Source organism: Protopterus annectens, chromosome 8.part0 (assembly GCF_019279795.1).
Source record: "Protopterus annectens isolate FY-2018-M chromosome 8.part0, PAN1.0, whole genome shotgun sequence".
NCBI lineage: Eukaryota > Metazoa > Chordata > Ceratodontiformes > Protopteridae > Protopterus > Protopterus annectens.
In genome coordinates this window covers 200,168,831-200,192,098 of record NC_056741.1, presented here as the reverse complement: position 1 = coordinate 200,192,098, position 23,268 = coordinate 200,168,831, and the positions used below count along the sequence as shown (strand labels likewise).

General features: G+C 37.7%; 1 protein-coding gene across 1 annotated transcript in view; it reads left to right on the top strand.

The window, feature by feature from the left end:
* The window catches only part of LOC122808699 (alpha-2-macroglobulin-like protein 1), a 1,234,219-nt gene that overhangs the window by 912,570 nt on the left and 298,381 nt on the right, over positions 1 to 23,268 (top strand). The window contains exon 20 of the mRNA XM_044079685.1: positions 14,669 to 14,795. Within this exon, the coding sequence (XP_043935620.1) occupies positions 14,669 to 14,795 (127 nt within the window). The remainder of the gene's footprint in view (positions 1 to 14,668; positions 14,796 to 23,268) is intronic.

Below are 23,268 nucleotides of genomic sequence, written 5' to 3'. Positions count from 1 at the left end.
AGCCAGAAGGATGAAAAATATGGAAACATCATTCATTTTTCTGAGCATTTGATCTTATTTAATAGCACAAGAAGGGTTCACTGTTTTAAATGTTAGCTGCTACAAAATCTACTCAAGTCTTTATCTGTCTGTCTATCTAAAGAAGCCGAATGCATCACAGGTATGCATTTGTAGTTGACACATTTGGTTCTGAAGCTGTCACTATCCATTCTTAGATTTCCAGCTTTGAAGAACAATTGAATTACATTCCTTGAAATGCAGTAGAAGACATCACTGCATTGTTTTCACTGAGGTGTTCTGAATGTTAGCAGTTACTTGTCTGACAAAACAACATACCTAGTTTTCAAGTAATATGCAGCAGCTGGAGAGATCACAGAGGCTTCCCACCAAAAAAATTCAGGGCCTCCAAAACATGACCTACATGGAAAGAATGAAAGCCCTATCACTGTACTGTGTATCCTACAGACTGTTGAGAGGTGACTTGTGCCTGGCCTACAGAGCAGTCTCTATCCCTTCACTAATGGAAAGGCTGCACATCCACAAATCAAATGGGACAAGAGTCACTCACTCCAGGGATCTCAACCTAGCCTGTGACATTAACAGAACATACCAGAGAGACAGATATAGCGCACAGAGTTTACTGCTCCTCTGGAATAAATTCCCAATTTGTATGAAGCACAGCTCCTCAATGAAACTATTCAAATGCAATCTAGACAATTGGATGGCAGACCCCTGGGGTGGCAGCTATGTCCCTCATGGAGAGGGCAGTCAGTGCTGATCATAGACTCACTCTGTAAATAATGACCATCTAACCAAGGTCAATCAGGGAACAGGGGTATAACATGGCTAGGCTTGAAAAGGCCCAAGGGTCATTAGCCTAGTAACCTTCTATGAACCTATGAATCTAATTAGCCCACTTTTAGTTAGTTACTCAATTATGCAAAGTAGTGGAATGTAGCACCGCAGAAATCATAGTCAATTTTCCCACATTTACAACACCTATGTATTTAAAGTCACATTTTTTCTGAATTTTGTTTCCTGTTAGTTAGTCTAAGCAATGAAAGGCAGCTCTTTTGTAGTTTGCACAAAATAGTGGAAGGCTGTACTGCATTAAATCATCTGAGTAAAGTAATAGAAAGAATACTAAATTGCCAGAAGAAGGCATCTCTGATTAACATCAGTAAAAAATTGCGCACCCTCATTAAATCATCCAAGGCCAACTTGGAAAGAAAAATAGCCAATGACTCTAAGGATAACCACAAGGCCTTCTTTAACTATGTCAAGACTCTAGGGGCAAACTCTCAGATATGCTCCGAGCTAGTGCATAATGGCCATAAATACACTGAACCAACCAACATTCCCAACATCCTGGCTGAAAAGTTCAGTGCAAACTTTACCCCCCCCCCCTCCACCAAAGGTGCTAGCACCCATCCCAGAAGAATGTGGTGCTCCAGATATCTCTGACACACAAGTAAAGACAGCCCTTGCAAAGGCCAAAAACACAGCATCAATGGGACCAGATGCTATCCCAGGTTGTGTCTTACACGAGCTTCAAAATGAACTAACCACCCATCTCAAATCACTATTCAAATTCAGCCTCTTTACTGACTATGTACCCAAAGAATGGCGTACAGCAATAGTTGTACCACTCCACAAAGGTGGTGCCACAACTGACCCTGGGAACTATTGCCCTATAAGCTTGACTAGCTTGGTTTGCAAAGCCATGGAACGCATTATCATGGAGCTCATTAACAGGGACATTGGGAACCTCCAGATACTGGTCCCCACCCAGTTCGGCTTTGTTAAAGGCAGATCTTGCCTCCTGAACTTGGTCGACTTCTTCAAAACAGTCACCAAGGCCATAGATGAAGGGAAGGTGGTCCACACAGCATGTCTGGACCTCACTAAGGTGTTTGACACCATCCCACACTCAGGAATCATAGACAAACTCACCAGCTTAAATATCAACCCCTATGTCACGAGATGGGTTGCCAACTGGCTGTCAGACAGAACCCACATGGTAAGAGTGGCAGGCGCCATGTCTGACTCTAAACCAGTCACAAGCGAAGTCCCACAGGGCTCAGTCCTGGGATCCCTCCTGTTCAGTATATATTTCTCCGAAGTACAGGCAAAGGCGGAGGGACTGTGGCTAACCAAGTTCGCAGATGACTGTAAATTGGGTGCAATAATTGACTCTCTAGCTGACACAGATATCCTGCAAAAGGGTCTCACAGAGACAAACACCTGGTATCAAAGTCACAGCCTCAAGTTAAATGCCAAAAAATGCATAGTAATCCCATTTGGGAAAAACAAAGTACCTACAAACTACCACATAGATGGGAATCCACTAAGTACAGAAGAAGTAATTAGGGACATGGGTACCCAAGTAGATAGCATGCTCTCCTTTGTTAACCACATAGCCAAAACAGTCAGGAAATCTTTCTATGTGGTATACCTGATCACAAAGGGTTTCTCATCCAGATCCAAGGAGGTGATTGTGCCCCTTTACTCCTCACTCATTAGGCCCATAATAGAGTACAATGCCCCATTTGGGATGTACCTCACTAGACACCTGAAACAACTAGAAAGACCACAGCAGTACCTCACTAAGAGGATTAAGGGCCTTAAACAATTACCCTATGAAGCACGACTAAAAAAGCTCCAGCCCTTCTCAGTCGCTTACCATCTGCTCAGAGGTGACCTATGCCTGACCTATAGGGCCATGTCAAAACCTGAACTCATGGACATGCTTCACCTCAAAAAAGCAAGATCCCTCAGAACCACTCATTCTAGCAACTTGAACCTATGTACAACAATAAACAGGACATGCTGGAGGGATAGATTCCTGTCCCAGTGACTCCCCTCACTCTGGAATAGAATCCCAATCCATATTCGACAGAGCTCCTCTCTGACCCTCTTCAAGGGAAATCTTGATGAGTGGATGGGTAATCATAAGTTCTACCCTGGGATCACTTCAGGAGCCCTGTTGACAGAGGCCCAGGTTACTAATCTAATGAGGAGGCGAAAGCCATCACTCTGTGGCTAGGCTTATAAATGTCCATGGGCAGATAGCCTAGTACTTACCTATGAACCTATGAACCTATGTACCTTGCAAAAGTAGTGGAAGACAACTCTGCATTACCTGGTTACTCATCTTATCATACATTCAGACCACAAACTGTGGGCAGTAAAACCAAAGGAGCTGGGGTTTCAATATACATTAAAGACATACACACTTCCATGCTGGTCAAACAGTATGATGCACAGGAGACACTCCAGGTGCACTTAACTACTGACAAGACCCCCTATTCAAATCATCGCTAGATACCAGCCCCAAATCTGACTCAAGATGCCCAATCCACCTACTTGGACCTGTTTGAATCTTTCAAGATTCAACCCTTTACCCTAATCCTGGGTGACTTTAACTACCCAAACATAGATTGGAAGAACTACTCATGCTAGAACACAAATGCCCAGAGATTCCTCAATTTTGTCAATGCAAGTGCCTTGGAACAGCTAGTCGATACCCTCACAAGAGGTGATAATATCTTGGACTTGGTATTAACCAACATGAGTAACCACTGCAGCATCCCTGTAGTATAATCCTCCCTGGCAAGATCCAACCATAAAGTGGTTACTTTTGAAGTCATGATCTCCCATAACCCCCCCCCCCTCTAGCTAGGATCAGGCATAGAAACTTCTCCAGAGCTGATTACAGCCTCTTGAGGGATGGTATAAACAGCTTCACAGCCCATTCCCCCTCTGTAGGAACCGGTACCAATATCCAAAACTACAACAAAGCACTATATGAGCATTTATATAGATGCATGGAATCAGGAATACCAGATAGGACTAAATCATCCTCTTCAAGGAAGAGTAAATCTGTCTGGTGGACATCTGCAATAAATAAAATTTATAACAAAAGGAAAAAAAATGCTATCCAAGACCAAGAAGTGGGAGGTGCCCAACTGGAAGCATTGTCTCCTTAGCCTGAACAAGCAAATAAGAGCACTAGTGAAATCCTCCAAAGCAAACTCCGAGTCCAAATTGGCCACATCTACTAGAGAAGATCATAAGGCCTTCTTCACATATGTCCGCAAACTCAAAGGAAGCGCCCAGATCTGTTCAGAACTGGTGGTCAAAGACACCACATATACAAATGCTGTAGATATAGCAAACTTGCTGGCTGACAGATTCAGTGAAAATTTCACCCTTCTATCCCTCCCATCAGTACATCAGGACATCCCCAGTACCTTCTCCCTACCATTTATATCTAGGGAACAGGTCATCATTGCTCTCTCAAAGGCAAAAAATACAGCCTCCATGGGACCTGATAACATCCCAGGCTGCATCCTACATGAACTTAGGCACAAACTTGCAGCACCATTAGGCAACCTATTCAACCAAAGCCTGAGTACCCACTTTAACCCAGCTGAGTGGAGGACAGCCACTGTCATCCCTTTGCACAAAGGTGGCACGGCCACTGATCTAGGAAAAATATAGATCCATCAGCCTAACTAGCCTGATCTGCAAGGCCATGGAATGGATTATCATGGACCTCATTAACAAGAACATTGACAACCTCCAGACACTCAATCCCACACAGTTTGGCTTTGTCAAGGGGAGGTCATGTCTGCTAAATTTTCTCTTCTTGGATACTGTCACCAAAGCCATGGATGAGGGGATGACGGTGTACACCGCCTACCTTGACCTGGCCAAAGCCTTTAACACTATTCCTCACTCAGGCATAATAGATAAACTCTCTCAACTAGGCATCAATCCATATGTTACTAGATGGGTAGCAAACTGGCTCACTGATAGAACACACCTAGCCAAAATAGGGGAAGTCACCTCAAGCAGTAGACCCATAACAAGCAGCATACCCCAGGGTTTAATCTTGGGGCCTCTGTTATTTGGGATATACTTTTCTGAGTTGCAGGCCAAAACCAGTTGGTTATTGCTGACCAAGTTTGCAGATGACTGCAAGCTGGTTGCTGTCACCAATCGCCGTAGTGATGTGGGGATCCTTCAAGAGGGTCTCACTCAGACAAATGACTCATGCCAGAAACATGGCCTCATGCTTAATACCAAAAAAATGCATTATCATCCCCTTTGGAGATAATGATGTCCCCACAAATTAACACATTAATAAAAATGTCCTAAACATGCAATCAGTCGTGAGGGATTTCGGCACCCAGGTTGATAGCAACCTAACTTTTGGCCACCAGGTTGCTTCCGTTGTATGGAAAACCTTCTTCATGCCCCACTTTATAAGTAAGGGTATGTCATCCAGGGACAAGGAGGTCATAACATCCCTGCATTCTTTCCTTATAAGACCTATTATTGAGTACAACGCCCCTTTTGGCATGTACCTTGCATAGCACATGCAGCAGATGGAGAGACCACAAAGGCTCCTCACCAGGAGAATCCAGGGCCTCAAACATCTACCATACACAGATAGGCTAAAAGCCCTATCCCTCTACTCAGTTTCATAGATTCCTCAGAGCTGACCTCTGTCTGGCATATAGGGCAATCACAGACTTTACCTTGATGGGACTGCTACATATCTGCAAGTAAAGCTCCACTTGAGTAACTCGCATGTGCAACCTCAACCTAGTCTGTCACATCAACAGGACTTGTTGGCAAGACAGATTTGTATCCCAGAGACATCCCACCATCTATTGAATAAACTCCCTCTACATGTCAAGCACAGTACCTCTTTACCCCTTTTAAAGAGCAACCTGGATAACTGGATAGGAAACAGAAAATATACCCCTGGGATTCCACTCATGTCCCTGATGGACAAGGGCATTGGGGGCTGACTTGTCTAAATATGGGCTAAACTCTTGGCTAGGCTTATAAGGCCCCCAGGACCAATAGCCTAGTAACCTCCTATGATCCTTTTAATTGCTTCCTGTTTTGTTGATGTCTTTAGAGTTGACATCTTGCATTACTTTGCTTAGTTGTTTGCTAAAGTCACCTCCTTTTTTAATTACTCACTAGTGCAGAGTAGTAAAAGATAGAACATGAATGTCTCACTCTCACCCTCCCCCTTTGATATTTTGATAGTTTGCAGCTTTTTTTGTTTTTTAATCAGATCAGCTGCAGAATGTATTGATAGGTACGTTTTATCAACATAGGACAACTGTTTTTTCTATATTGGACTGTTGGGTGAGGGAGCACAGTCCTCTTTTAATGTGCATTTCAAATGTCCTTGCTTGGATTAATTTTTTTTTTTATATGCAGTTAGCCATTTTCAGAAAATAGTGGAATATATTTTTAATCATATCAGCTGCAGAATGTATTGATAGGTACGTTTTATCAACATAGGACAACTGTTTTTTCCATATTGGACTGTTGGGTGAGGGAGCACAGTCCTCTATTAATGCGCATTTCAAATGCCTTGCTTGGATTAATTTTTTTTATATGCAGTTAGCCATTTTCAGAAAATAGTGGAATATATTTTTGTATAAAGATGGGTATCATGGCATTGCATGTAATGTATCTTTTGCAATAAATTCAGTTTGGTATATTTTTCAGTTAGTTTTGCAAAGCTGTGTAAAGGAGCTTTTTGTTAATTGAAAACATTTAATCATGCAGAAAAAAATATCATTGCCATACAGGAACATTCAATAACAATAACCAAAACATGAAAACCAGCAAAACAATTATTTTATAGCTTGGTCAGCAAGGAAGGGCAACCAATTTACAACAGCTTTATTGATCCTCTTCCCTTTGGTAATGAACATGAGCCAGTTATTTGTGTTCTTCTCCTCTGATCTTGGATATGTGACTATGTAATGAGATTTTATTAGACCAATCTATCAACTATACAGGTGATTTTGTATTCTTGAATGCCTTCTCTTCCACAGTATTTGAGTGACATCTTTTACATTTGATGTCTGGATGAAATATGATATTCCAATGAAGTCTCTATTTTAAACTTGACAAAAGTGCTAAATTAATAAACATAATAGCAACAACTATAATGATTGTTTTGGTAGTCTTTATGCCTTGGAGTACTAGTTTTATGCACCTAGATGAGTTTACTAACATTCAATAATTACTGAGAACAAAGTATTTACAAACGCAATCTGCTTAACACACTTTAGTACCATAACTTAGTATTTTTACAATGCCAAACTCAATAACAAGTACTGAGATACTAACATTTTTGAAACTAACATTTTCCCTTTTGGCATGTACCTCACAAGACATCTACAACAACTGGAAAGGCCACAGAACTACCTCACAAAGAGGATTACCGGCCTCAAACATGCCTTATGCAGACCATCTCAAAAAACTCCAGCTTTACTCCGTCGCATATCGCCTACTCCAAGGTGATCTCTGCCTAATATACAAAGCTATGTCAAACCCAGAGCTGTTGGACATGCTCCACTTAAAGAAATCCCAATCCCTCTGAGCTACACACTCTAGGGACCTAAACCTTGTCACAACAATAAACAGAACATGCTGGAGGGATGGATTCCTGTCCTAGAGATTTCCCATACTCTGGAACAAACTACCTATCTATATCAAACAAAGCTCCTCATTAGCACTCTTCAAGAAAAATCTTGATGATTGGATGGGAAATAGGAAATTCACCTCAGGGATCACTTATGTGGCTCTGCTCGACAGGGGCACAGGAAAATAATTTTATTGGGTGGCGAAAGCCAGGGTACCTTTTTGGCTAGGCTTATATAGGCCCTAGGGCCAATAGCCTAGTACATACCTATGAATCTATGAACATATTATTGTTTCATTAATAGCATAGTTCTATATTTCTTCTGTTACTGACATTAACAAGTGATAAATCTTACATTCAACTGAATTAAAAAACAAAGTCTGATAATAATGCCTGAAAAGTTAAATTGCAAGCCAACTTGTACAGTAGTTAATACATACATCAAGGCATTTGTCCATTCATTTATCCACTCAGTTACAACTTCAGAATATTACTGAAAACCTTCCGTATCAAGAACTCAAATAGCCCAAATTCAACTGTAAACTGAGAATGAGGATTGTTTTATTTTAGCCGATATTTGTTTTTGGGTCAATGTTTGTTTTAAAATTTTGTAATATTTGTTTTGGGCTTGTCCACTACATTTCGATTTAAGCATACAGTTACAAAAGTAATTGCTATTTTGCTTTGTCTACTATTACCCTTTTCCATTTTTCAAATCAGCTACAGTATTATTATAGGTACATAGGTTCATAGATTGGCACTAGGCTATTGGCTCTAGGGCCTATACAAGCCTAGCCATAACAATTCCCTGGCTATTTCTTCCCAGGATATTTACTTCCCTGATCCCTTGTCTAGCAGGGTGACTGATTTCCTATCTCCCATCCAATCGTCAAGGTTCCTTTTGAAGAGGGCCAAAGAGGCACTCAGCCTGACATGTATGGACAGTCTATTTTAGAGTATGGGGAGTCTCTGGGTCAGGAACCTATCCCTCTGGCATGTTTTGTTCATTGTGATGACAAGGTTTAGATGCCTGGAGTGTGTGGCTCTGAGGGATTTGGATTTCTTTAAGTGTAGCATGTCCAACAGTACTTAGTTTGACATGGCCTTGTATGTTAAGGAGAGATCGCCTCTGAGTAGGCAATATGCAACAGAGTATAGCTGGAGTTTTTTTAGACGGTCGGCATAGGGCATCTGCTTTAGGCCTGTGATTCTTGTAGTGAGATATTTCTGTGGCCTTTCCAGTTGCTGCAGATGTCTTGTGAGGTACTTTCCGAATGGGGCATTGTACTCTTTAATGGGTCTAATGAGGGATGAGTACAGTGGGACAATGACCTCCTTTTTTCTGGATGAAAAGCGCTTAGTGATGAGGTGTGCCACATAGAAGGATTTAATGACTGTTGTGGCTATGTGGTTATCGAAGGTGAGACCACTGTCCACCTGTGTCCCTAAGCCCCTTATTACACTTTCGGTGTTTAGTGTACTGCCACTTGTGTGGTAATTCATGAGTACATGGTTTTTCCCAAAGGGGATAACAATACATTTCTTGGTACTGAGCTTCAGCCCGTGGCTCTGGCACCAAGCATCTGTTTCTGTAAGGCCCTTTGTAGAATATCCACATCATTTGGGGATTCAATAATAGCTCCCAGTTTGCAGTCATTTGCGAACTTTGGTAGCCAGAGTCCCTTAGTGCTGGCCAGTACTTCTAAGAAGTAGATGCCAAACAAGAGCAGTCTCAGGACTGAACCCTGAGGTACTCCGCTTGTCACTTGTCTGGAGCTGGATTTTGAGTCGGCTACTTTTACAGTGTGGGTTCTGTCAGTAAGCCAGTTGGCACCACATCGAGTGACACAGGGATTAATGCCCAGCGTAGTACGTTTATCTATGATTATGTAACCAATGTAAATCAAAACACCTTGCGCAGCATTCTCTCCCATTATATAACAGTAACATATTACCAGCACTGTGCAAATCAACATTCAGATTTGGCAGTTTCTTGTTTAATAACTGGCAATGTGAGAATATTGCTGGTTCAGCATCTGGGGACACATACATACATACATACATACATACATACAAATGTTTCAATCATGGGCAGTAAAGCTCTTCTAGCTTCACAATATGGCAGAACACTTGTTCCCATAATAAATGTCCAGGCTGTTCTTAAAAATATCTAAACTAGTACTTGCTTTAATGTAATTTGGTAGTCTGTTCCAAGCATCAGCTACTCTGTCAGAGAACCAATTAGTACACTTCCCATTCCTATAGAATCTTCTACATAGGTTATCTGACGATTCTCTAGTACTTTTTGATAACTCCAAACATTCCCAGAGGTAGTTGTCCCTAAATGTCCTAAATACCTGAATAAGATATCCTCTTAAGTATCTGTATGAGACACTGTACAAGTTCAGATATTTTAGTCTTTCATAATAACTTAGATTTTTACATCCATGGATGCCCTTAGTATATTTCCGCTGTACTCTTTCCAGTTTATTCATGCTTGTTTTCCTATAGGGTTTACATATTGTTATTCCATACTCAAGTTTGAGTCTAATGTAACTAACAAACAATGACTTCATTATGTTTGATTTCCTAGACTTTATAAATCTTTTTATACAACCTATAGTTCTATAACTATCATTAGCCAATTGGTTGATATGATTAGAAAAACTCATAGCTGAATCTACCCATATACCCAGGTCCTTACATGAGTCTACAGTTTCAATCACTGTTTGCTGTATTAAATATTCACCTTTCAGTTTATGTCTCCTAAATCTTATATGCTTAGTTTTTGATGTATTTATCAATATATTATTCTCCTGTGCCCAAATGGTCAATTTAGTCAAATTATTTTGCAGACATGCCTTATCTGTAACACTTGTAATCAGTTTACCCAATTTCAGGTCATCAGCATATAGACTGTAGAACACCTCAGATGAAAAAGTAAGGTCTGAAAGATGCAGTCTAAACAAATAAGGGCCTAGGACAGAGCCATGTGAGACACACTGACTGTAAACAAGGATTTCACCTGTCCAGTTGATGTGTGATACTTGCCATGTCCTATTTGTAAGCTATGCAGCTATCCATCTTATCAACAGTATATCAATACCTAATTGTACTAATTTATTGATCAGTGTTTTGTGGATGACCCTGTCAAATGGTGAAGTTAAATCTATATAAATCACATCACAGCACAAGTTTTCATTCATAGCTGTTATTATATTATTATAGAATAGCATTGTCGCCTCACAGTCAGACGCTGTCCCGTTCGATTCTCAGCTAGAGCATCTTCTGCGTGGAGACATGCGTGAATGGGCTAACCTTCGTTGAAGGTTGTGCATCAGGGCTGGTAACTCGGTACGTAAAAATCAACTACCAATCATTAGTGGACCGGAGCTCCGCTGTGGCGACCCCTAACCGGGAAAAGCTGAAACACTACACAACAACATCATGTTACAGGTGGTAATAGATCTATTTTCAACATATGCATGCTGATATATGGTTTCAAGTCCCAACCTTTCCAGTTCTGACAATAACTTATCCAGTATTACCTTCTCCATTATTTTTCCACAGCATGAAAGTAGACTTAAAAGTCTGTATGATTCTGGGTTTGTCCTACTCCCCTTTCCCTTAAAGACAGGTTTAATAAGTGCATGTCTCCAATCTTGAGGAATCTCCCCATATTTATATGACCTAGTGGATAATAGATGTAATGGCAGTGTAAGTTCTTGCTTAAGTGTTCTCAGGTCATTGTTACTTATTCCGTCTCCCCCCTGTGCTTTGTTTAGATCCAGTTTGCACAGTTCTTTTTCAATATAATCTAATTTGATTCCAGTATCTGGGGTTACCTGGATGTCACTAAGACAACTTACCACCCCTTTTGTGGAGCCAAACTGTTTTGCATAAGATTTTGTAAATGTATCTATAATCTGTTGTGTCTGAGAATAAATTTTAGAATCTGCACACAGTTTATCAATTTGTGTATCTTTACTCCTTCCACATCTTATGTATATATAAAAAGGTTTTCTATTATGCTCAATATCTTTATATAAATTTTCTTCTGATCTTGTCTAACACTATGCTTAATCTGTTTGTCCAGCTCGTTTATTTCAGTTTTCAAAGTTGTAGTTCGACCTCTTTTCATTTTCTTATATTTTTTATCTCCCACCTTAATCAGGTATCTTGTTCTTATGGAAATATACCCCCTGATGTTGCATGCCTAGATCCTGATTTTAAACATTTTTTTGACTTTTTGCACTCAAACAATTTCTCTTTCAAAACTTTCCACATTCCAGCTGCAGTTTTTCCACTGAACACCTCACTCCAGTTAGTTTTATATAGTAACTGTTTTGCTTCCCTGTAATCTGTAATTAACCTTCTGTGCATTGGCTTAGATTTCAGTTTGTCAGAATTATCTAGTAACAAATTAACCTTTATGACCCCATGATCACTGCACATCAGTGGTGGTAAAACTTGACTTGAAGTTACAGTAATTTCTTTGGGAACACAAACAATATCTAGTATATTCCTCCCCTGGTAAAATTTTTTACAATCTGAAACATTTGTTGTTCCTGAATATACTCTGTGAATAATTCTGATAAATTTAAGTCCCCAGCTAATATTATTCTTCCCTCCTGTGTTTCAAGTAAGAAATGTATGGGTTCTTCTAAGTAATCTGCACTTGACATCGGTGGTCTGTACACTCCAACAATTGTTATTTGTTCCAACGTTGTCTTTATTGTTACAGTTACACAGCCTATAGTATTAGTGTTATCACTGAACATGTAATAATCACAGGTCTCATAGCTATCTTTAATCCCTATCATAACACCTCCACCTGATTTTTTTGTTAGAATGTCTGTTACAGTAAAAACATTTATACCCTGACGGAACTGGTTTCCACTCATTGTTCTTTAACCATTTTCACAAGCTATAACAACATCAATCTTGTGGGAACATAGCAAATTTTCTAATAAAAACTGTATTAATGCTCCTAGCATTAAAAACCATCAGAGATGCATCAAATGTTGCTGTCTGTGAACTGTTACATTTTTGACCTGGCAAAAATCCTCGCTAGTGCTTATCAAATATTATAAAATATCTGATGCAAAAATTCTCTTCCCTGATCTAGACAAATGCACACCATCCTGTCTGAACAGGTGTGCCCAAAAGAAGGCTTGGATGCTCTACACATTTCCATTTTTTAAAACAGGACATTTTTCCATGTAGCTGTTTATCCAAAAAATAGTAACCTGACTATCCTTTCTATAGGTCTTCTTCTTCTTCTTCTTTCGGCTGCTCCCGTCAGGGGTCACCACAGCAGATCAAATGTTTCCATTTCTTCCTGTCCTCTGCATCTTGCTCTGTCACACCAACCACCTGCATGTCCTCTCTCACCACATCCATAAACCTTATCTTAGGCCTTCCTCTTTTCCTGTTACCTGGCAGCTTCATCCTTAGCATCTTTTTCCCGATATACTCTGCATCCCTCCTCAGCACATGACCAAACCAACGTAATATTGCCTCTCTGGCTTTGTCTCCAAACCTTCCAATGTGGGCTGACCCTCTAATATACTTATTCCTAATCCTGTCCATCCTCATCACACCCAGTGCAAATCTTAACATCTTCACCTCTGCCACATCAAGCTCTGACTCCTGCCTTTTTGCCAATGCCACTGTTTCCAACCCATATAACATAGCTGGTCTAACTACCCTCTTGTAGACCTTCCCTTTCACTCTTACTGGTACTCGTCTGTCACAAATCACTCCTGACACTCTTCTCCACCCACTCCATCCTGCCTGTACTCTCTTCTTCACCTCTCTTCCACACTCACCATTACTATGAACTGTTGATCCCAAGTATTTAAACTCATCCACCTTTGCCACCTCTACTCCCTGCATCCTCACCATTCCTCTATCCTCCCTCTCATTCACACACATATATTCTGTCGTAGTCCTGCTGACCTTCATTCCTCTTCTCTCTAGAACATATCTCCACCTCTCCAAGGTCTCCTCCACTTATTCCCTACTCTCACTACAGATCACAATGTCATCTGCAAACATCATAGTCCACGGGGACTATCCTTTCTATAGGTGATTTGTGAAAAATATGTCCTAACACCAGGACAAGCTATACTATCTTGGAGGGTTGTCAGTTCCCGACTAACAGTCAGAGAATCTTTGTTGGTGACATCATTTGTACCAATATGAATAAAAACAGATCCATACTTTCTTACATTAAGGCATTCCAAGGCTTGTTTCACATCTTCTGTTTTTGCTCCTTGCAAGCATACCACTACTTGATGTTGATTATCATCTCTGCAAATATAAGTATCAGTTCCTCTAATTGAATCTCCAATTACAAGAATATCTTTGCTGACTATCTCTGAAAAATCTTCAGCTTCCAATAGAGTCATTTCTGCTCCATCAGTTATTACGAAGCTATTAGTCTTATTAATTCCACTGTTTTCATTGCACATCACTACTGTTTCAGATTACTGAGTGCTCTCAGAAGTGAGTTCTCTTAAATGATGTTCGGTGAAACATCCTCTCAATAAAAAGAAGTAGACCCATATATATATATAGATATAGGTTCATGTCAGATAATTGAGTTTTTGGAAACTCAAACTCTATATGGTTGAGACCATATGTTCGGCTTTCTGAAACCTCAAATGAAACAAAATAACAAAAATCTACATTTTTGCAGGGGGGAAGCCCCCCTGCATCCCCATACCCCATACAAATTATATATACCAACTCCAACATCACCTACAGAGGGGAAAATAGTACATTCCCTGATCCTAAGTGTACCACTATCTCCATACAAATGTTTCAAGTTTTCCAAAACTTGAAGATATGTTCTCAAACATATGAAGTTTGACTTTCTGAAAACTTGATCATCTGACATAAACCTATATCCATTTATGTGTGTGTGTGTGTGTGTGTGCGTGCGTGCGTGCGTGCGTGTGTGTGTGTGTGTGTGTGTGTGTGTGTGTGTTTGTAAAATACATGTACATATAGTGCAAGTAAAGCTATACTGTATACAAGCATCTATTCTAGGAAGGATAGAGCCAAATGAACAATAAGCAACTGCATTCTTGACTTACTTAATGCAATACAAGTAAAAAATCTCTCTGTTAAACTAAGAAAAGTATATTAAATTTACATAAAACTGTCATTAAATTCTCTTCTTTCATTCCTGTGAAGGTTCAAGTTACCATCGCAGAATCTTTGGACTATGTTGCAGTACCTTGTACTGGGTGTCAGTACACTACGTGTCTTTGTGCAAAGGAAGATAAAACTTTCACATGGAATATTATGGCCAAAACTCTGGGTAAGGCCACAGGCATCCTACACATGTAGTATTAAGCAGTTGCTTAGTTTATTAATTGTAAGAAAAGTCTACATGAAGTGTTATAAAGCTTTGTCTTTATGTTGAAACATAGTTAATAGGAAACAGATATTTCTTTCTTTCAAAATTTTAATTTCTTAGGTAAGATAGTATATTTTTAGATATACAACTGGAAGATTTCCTTATCCATGAGAGGGACAGTGAAATTCTTTCAAATGACATTGAGAAAGAAGGAAAATATGACTTTAATAGTTAATATGAGATCTGTGACCCTCAAGTGTTGATGTAAGATAAGTATTTCAATATTACTTTATGGTTTGGTTAACACTGATCTGTATACTTATTTTAGGATGAGTGCATTTGACTTAATGTGCCTAAAGTAGATGTTTTTTTTTTTGTCATGGATGAGACCTGCCAAAGTTCTTAGGCACAGCAGTTTGACCTGCATATTGGACCTGGTGTTGTAGGCAGCCCATAGTAACAGGTCCAACTTTCAGGTAAAGCTGCATGTCCATGAGACTGTCCAGAATAGCAGTTCTACAAACACAGCCATCATGCCTGCATTTGGCCCATCCATCCGGAGGGAGGACATGCAGACGACTAACTCACAAGGGAAATAAATCTGTTTTTACCAATACAGACAACAATGACAGCTCAATATACAAAGAGCTACTCATGGGCATGAACCCCAGACTTTGTCCCAGCTGCCAACACCTGCAGTACTGTTCCACATCTCTGTAGAACAAGGTGCAGCAGGTAGTATGACTCTCACAGATACTGCCTGCAATACCTGGTCACACTTACAGGTAAAGTGGCCACTTTGCTAATACATCTAATTAACGTTAATTCACTTCTTCATTTAGTTAGCCTTGTACATTAGCAGACCTTGGCAATTTACAGCCCTGACATTGTTTGACATAGCAAGCCAGATTCATCTTTTGGAATCAGTCACAGAAATCTTGCATTGCTCATTTAGGTTACACTGAATGAGGGCTGCATGAGCAAATGGGGGCTGACAGAGACTTATCTTTGGGAATCAGAAATGGGGTAACTGTTTGGTGTGGCATGGCACTCCACTGCAAACACATTTTGGAATATGGAATAGAATTTTAGTATGTTGAAATAATGTGATGAGAACTTCCAAACCAGAACATTATTTATATAATTCATGTAATAAAAAGTGCATATTGAGAATGGAGAAAGCAGAATAAGGAAATGAGAGACTGTTAGATGAAAAGGAGCAACTGGGAATCATGTTTGACAGGTTTTCATTTTTTTTTTGAAAAACATTTTATTCAAAAATTTTTATGATAATCCCAACAATACAATAACACCAAGGAGATAAAAGAAATGTTAGGTTAAAAGTTTATTTCCAGGCACAGTACAAACAAGACAAAGTACAACAATAAAAATGGGTATAAAACACTAAACTAAAAATGACCCCAGTGCTCACCCTTATTAAGTCCCACTCCCAAAACTATTTGCAAAAAGAAAATATTATAAACTAGAGATAAACTACTCATACTTCAAATTTCTTGTCTAAATCAATAAGTATACCAGTTCAATAGTCATCTTGACAATCATCTTTTTTTTCTTAAAATTCAGAGGAAAATTGTATAGGATATTATTAATAGTCAAACGAGACAATGTAAATGCTGATGAATAATGTCTAGGATTGGTGTGATATAATCAGATTATCAATCATGTATTATTAGTTTTAATAAAATAAGCAAATTTTCTTCACTCAATCCTTTATAAATCACTTGATATGACTTTGGCTTCATTTTAACAGCTTTTATGTACTTAAGTGCTAACTTCATGAATTCAGACCAGTTTAACAATTTGCCGTCTATCTACTTTTGTGAAATGATGAGTTTCAGAATAGAAAAAAATAATAATTACTGTATGTAAATTGCCTTTGTGTACTTAGTGACAAGAAGATGTAGTAAGGTTAATTTCCAATCGATCACCATAATACTAGGAATTATAGTTAATACTCTAGATGTCAGTGTTTGCCATAGCCATTGAATATAAGGGTATAACCAAATGTATGCATTATAATCAGGAATATTTACACCATATGCTTCACAGCTAAATATTTATTAGGAAATTACAGTGCTTTGTTGGCTGGGTTTAAGTATGCATTGTTTATAATCATAAATTGAGTAAAATAAAGTTTTTATTTTAATGGAACAAATGTCATACTATTTTCTGATAATGATTTGTTTTGTGTTTGTGTTTAGCAAACTTTGTAAAAACTTGATTCCGGGGATTTTTTCATTGTTAAGTTTATATCTAGAGATAATCCAATAAGTAATTTGAGATATAATGGGTAAATACCTTTCAGGCAATTTTAGTTTTTTCTCTTATAGAATCTGTCGAGCTAATTCTTACTGATATAAAGTCCAAGTAGTTTTACTCTTAATCAATGAAAAATTAGTCAAATCTAGTGGTGGATTGTTAAATTTTATCCTGGGATTTTGATATATGGGTTGCAAATGCATGAGCTCCTTTTCTATGTTCAAATAATTTATTAATTTATTGAAGTCTTCCAGTGTTTCTTTAAAAATGTGTATTGTCATATCTTTAATGTTTTTTTGTTATTTATGAATGAGATAGATTTAATATTATATGAATATAATAGTAAATGTTTAAACCAGATCATTGCCCATGCAGGAGACCAACTTTGCTTTTTAGAATCTACATTTACCATATATCTTTGCTCTAGTTATTAGACAGTAAAGGTAAAAAATCAGGCATGTTCAAGCCTCAGTTAATTTGGTGCTGTTAGTTTGCTGTATTTCATTCTGATTTATTTAGGGTGCCAAACCAATTTTGATAAATTTGATTCTATTTTAGTTAAAAATGTTTTGGCTAAAGACATGTTTATGGACCTAAAAAAGAATATTCATTTTAACTATTGATGTTTTAGATAAAAAGAAAATGTTATATTAGTCCTTCTGCATTTTGAATAGCAGACCATTCTCTAGCAATTATAATTTGCCTGTTTGAGGGTGGCTTATAACTGTATGATATTTCCAAGTATATACATGCATATTTAATCTGTATATTCTCTAAATTAATGGTATCTGTGTCATTATAATTTGTAGTAAGTGGGAATAAAAATGATTTGCCTAATTTAATTTTATATTCTACATGATTAGAAAATAATTTGACTGCTTTTTATTATTTTCAGTAGATCTGTGTAAGGGCAGTTTAAATATATATTTAAATCATCTGCAAAGAGTAGTATATGGGATCTGAAATCCTTAGCAGAATGAGATATTATAAAATGAGTTGTCTATTAAATCTAGAAAAAGAGGTAATAATATGGCAATGAAGCACAACCCTGATTTCTCCATTTTTAATATTTATGGGATTAGTAAAAGAATTGTTAATAATTAATTGAGTAGTCATATTATTGTATAGTTGTATTATAATGTTAACAAATTGGCTTGGGAATCCCATTTTGTGTATAACCATAACATGGAATAGATTGCCCATACATGTCAAGCAGAGTGCCTCTTTGGACCTCTTCAAGAGGAACCTTGACGATTGGATGGGAGAAAGGAAATTCACCCCAGGGATCACGTCAGTCACCCTGCTAGACAGGGGTCCAGGAAAGTAAATAATGTGGGAAGAAATAGCCAGGGAATTGTTATGGCTAGGCTTGTATAGGCCCTAGGGCTGATAGCCTAGTACCAACCTATGAACCTATGAAATTTTGTATTTACTCTGTCAATGCTTTAGATAAAACTATAGATAAAGTGAACCATGGGGGTTTTGTTTTTGTAGTATAGATTCTGAAGTGTATGTAATATGAGTGACTGGTCTGAAATTTGTCTGTTTCTAGAGAGGTGGAATAAGTAATTGTAAAATATTTGTATTATGACTGGCTAGTAATGATTATAAGATTTTGATGTCTACATTTATTAAGGCAGTAGGGCTATTATAGCCAATATTTGAAGACACTTTTCCAGCTATTGTAATTAAAATTGTGTTTGAACTATTCAAATATAGATCTTTAATACCGTTCATTGAAATACTATTAAAAATCATATATAGTATTTTGTGAAGAGATCTGAAAAATGTTGATATAACTTAGACGGTAACCAATTAGGTACAAGTGCATTTCCCAGATTCAATATTTTAATTGTAACTTGTATTATTTTAATGAAATAGGGAAAGTTAAACATTTTTGTTGTTCTTGAATTAAAGTAGAGAACCTTTGAATATCCAAATATATCTTAGTTTCATTAATTATTTTTTAAAGATTTGGATTTATTAAATAGTTGAAAAAAAAAGAATTGTAAAATATATCCATAATATCCACATCTTCACTGTATATGTTATTGTTAAAGGTTATTTCTTTAATATCTGTTAAAAAGTTGTGAACTTTTCATATTTTTGCCAGACTGAGAGCAGATATTTTGTAATCTATTTATACAAAGACCTTACACTGAAGTAAGTCAGTTATACTGAGAGCAAGACTTTCAGAATCAAGGCAGACTTTGACTGAGAGCAACCTCTTGGAATCTGGCCCTTTGTTGTCATTTAAGTAAAGTTGTTGTTCTTGTAGAAGAGTAGATGTTCTTGCTGTGATAAGATAATTTGTTAAACTTAATTGAAGTTAGCACTGTGTGGTTGTAATGTGTATAAATCTTCTACTTTTTATGGCATCTGTTTTCTATTGTTTGTTTTTTTTTTCTTTTTAAATTAGCATGCCTTGCTAATAAAGTTACCTCCTATCTGGGATTTTATGGCTGCCCATTAAATATCCAATTTAGTATATTGTATTTGATATTAATTATAAAATTGTAGCAACATAGCATGTAAATCCTTTTAAACTTCATAAAGGAGAATGTTGGGATTGAAAGTCTATTGTTTTGAGGGAGATCTAAGTGAATATATAATTTCAACTTGGAATGGTCAGAAATAGTTTTTGTATGTGTTTTTACTTCTATTATGGGGTTTATGATGTCATTTGATGTTTAAAATAAATCATTTAATGACCGCATCTTATGACATGTAGAGGGGAAAGTGTAATTATTTTTCTTTGTGTCTATGAACTTGATGGCAGTCTGAGAGACTATATTTATCCATTATATCCAGTACTACTGAACCCATTTTAATACCTTAAAAATTGATGTTATCACAGAGGTCCACAGAAGGGTTTATTATTGCATTCTAATCACCACCTATAATTAAAAAAATATTTCTGAATGTATTTGCAATATTAAAGATTTTGAAATAAAATTCAGGTTGACTATAAAACATTTATCTAGCTTCTTTATCTTATAGACCACATAGCACCATCTGGCAGCTGCATTATGATTTCTGCTAAGACCATATCTGCAAAGTTATTTTCAATTAAAATAGGCATTTTTGCATTATGTGTAGATGACCCAGCCACAATATTTTTATCTATTTTTTCTTAACATTTGCCCATTGACTTTGTGTCATATATGTTTTACTAAATTAAAATTATCTGAGCATCGTTAGGTTTTCAATATCTTCTTACTCATGCATTATGAGAAGTTTGATATATTATAGATATGCATACTGCTATCTCTTGTCTAATGGGCCTAAACTCCCAACTGCAGATAAAAGCAGATTTTTTTTTTTTGATAGAGACAGCTTGTATTTTCTAGTGCTTCCCATGTGTAAGGTTGCAATCAGCCTATCAAAAAGTGGATAGCTGCATTACAACTCCATCTGTATGTGGAACTAGATATTGCAGGCAGTTCAGCTTTCTACTCCTTACTGCCTGCAGTATCTGTTTCCACATAGATGTGAAGCTTCTGTCAATCTGAGAAGCCCATACATCTCAATAGGCATGCCATTGATCCAGCCTTGTACATTCGTGAGCCTTGATAAATTAGGTCAGTGTGGATCGCCTAATTCCTGTATTTGCGATTTGGCAGATGGCTCTGCTATTCCCCATTATCATAAACTGAATGGAGAATGGCAGAGCCTTGATTTTGGAATTAGTATGGTGTAACATGCTTAGATGGGCATGTTACACTATGCAAAACTGTTTTAGAATATGGCCCTAAAAGTAAAGGTTTTGATGATCAGGTTAAAATCTCAGAAATATGTCTTACTTAATCAGATACAAAGATGCAACGTATGATACATGCTAAAGAAGATATTATAAGATAATGGCAAGAATTATTTGGTGAAAGTGAAGAACTAGTAAATGTGGAGGATACTCTTAAAGCACCTATTGTAAGAAGGCATTCTGCTGAATGAATCTTTAATAGCTGTTTTGGAATATGTTGGAAGGGTATGCAATGTACAACAAGAAAAAGAAATTAAAAGAAAAGAAATGATCACAAATGACATTCTTCTGCATATGTGGGTTCATATTTCAGTCTGAACCTAATTAACAGGATAGGAGAGAACAGGAGAGGAGAGTAGATGAGAGGATAGAAGAGTGGAGAAGATGAGAGCAGAGGAGAGGAGAGATGTAGTGAATAAGGGAGGTATAGGATTAGGTTCATGGGGTCACAGAGACATAATAGGCAATTATTCTTAAGATCAGTACAAGCATAGCCAATATCACATCTGCAAAAGTTTTGCCAGCCTTAAGGGCTGCAGTACAAAATAGAGTGTGAGGAGAATTTGAGGCTACCCATCAAACTGTGCTTTCAATGAAGGCAGTTAGGGTAATATTCTACTTTACATGAAACAGAAATTTGGGCTGGATGTAGGGAATGTGTTGGGATAGGAATCTGCACTGTCAACATGCCTTATTTCTTTGTTGATGAAGATTTAGTTCCTTTGACCTGTTATTTGCTGTACCATTTGTTCTGTGAAGAAACTGAATACCTAATAGGGTTAGATTTTTTTGTGACTTGAAAGGCCAAACACAGATCGCCATGAGTTCTATAAGAAAGTATGTATAGACACAGGGCTTAAAGTCTGTCCTGATAACTAAGATTTTTGAAGCCTCTGATCTTTAGTTAGGAACCTCTGGGGTCTGTCAAGTTTAGATAACTACAACATAAGAGGCATTTTGTTCAATACTAAGTCTGAAGTGATATGATTAAAATGGTGTTTAGGACTTTTTTGGCACTAGAGTATATGCCTTTTGAAGATAGATAAACCAGATATAATGTCTTCCTATTTAATGCTATGGCCCGATGGTCAAAAGATAAGGACGTATCAACAAGAGTACCTAGATCTCTTCTGACAGTATCTAACTAGAGGACTGTGACATTTTTGTGGAATGGGGAAATGTTTTGTTCACTATACTGCATCTTTTCACATTTAATTTGAGGCCCTTTTTGGAGTGACCATGAGCCTGTGGAAGAGTGAATGACAACTCCCAATTTACAATCAGTTGCCAGCTTAGATCACCACAGCCTTAATGTTTGAGAAATAGGAGAAACAGATGCCAAATAGGAGTAGTCCCAAAACTAAGCCCTGCGTTGTCCCACAGGAAACATTTTTCATTTCAGAAGTGGCACCTACAATAATAACCACATGGGTTCTGTCAGACATTCAGTTAGCTCTCCACTGCACAACGTATTTATATGCAGGTTATACATTTGCTAATAATGCCTGCATAGGGAATAGTGTTAGTTGCCTTGGTCAGGTACAGATATGCTGTATGTACTGTGTAGTCATATCCATTCATCTGGTGGCTTTTTCAAAGAAATCAGCGAGGTTAAAAAGCCATGGCCTTCCTTTGACAAAGCAAAATTCCTGATAACTCAGAGTTAAAAAAAATTGTCATTGTCCAGATTAATGAAGGATGACATAATACTTTTGATAGCTTTATATTTGAGGCTAGCAAGTCTTATGGGTCTATAGTTAATCAGGGCCTATGTCTGGGCAACCCTTGTGAAACAATTGCAGTGGAAGTTTTCCAGGCTTCAGGAATGTAACCACTGCAGGGGATTAGCTAAAAGACATTAAGTAGGGGTTCAGATAGGCCATATATATTTCACTGACAATCAACCTAGTATATTATCTGGGTTCACATACGAGAAGTTCTTTGCTTTTGAGTAAACTGACAGAGCTTTTTTACATAGTAATTAAAGCAGAGTAGTATAATTAGCATTAAATTTGTCAGCTATGATACTAGCTACTTCCTTTGTGTCATCATGAGAAACATTGCGAACCATATCAGAGCTTTGTTACCTGTTAGTTCTTAACTTCCTAACATAATTAAATAAAGATTTCTTGTTATTCTTGGATGTAGTGGCTATTTTAAGTTCATATTTAGCTTTTAACTCCTAACAGTTTTCTATTGCAACTTTGCTTAAGTCTGATCCTAAGGTAAGTAGGATGAAACTTCTAGAAAGTATTAAGTAACGTCTTTCTCTTGATATATACAGGTATTCCATCACAGAGGGTTGAATTTCTCAGCATATGTGGTACGGTTAGAGACTGACTTTTCAATACAACTATTTAGGTGGGAGGAGAAGTTAGAGACACAGGCTGCAGC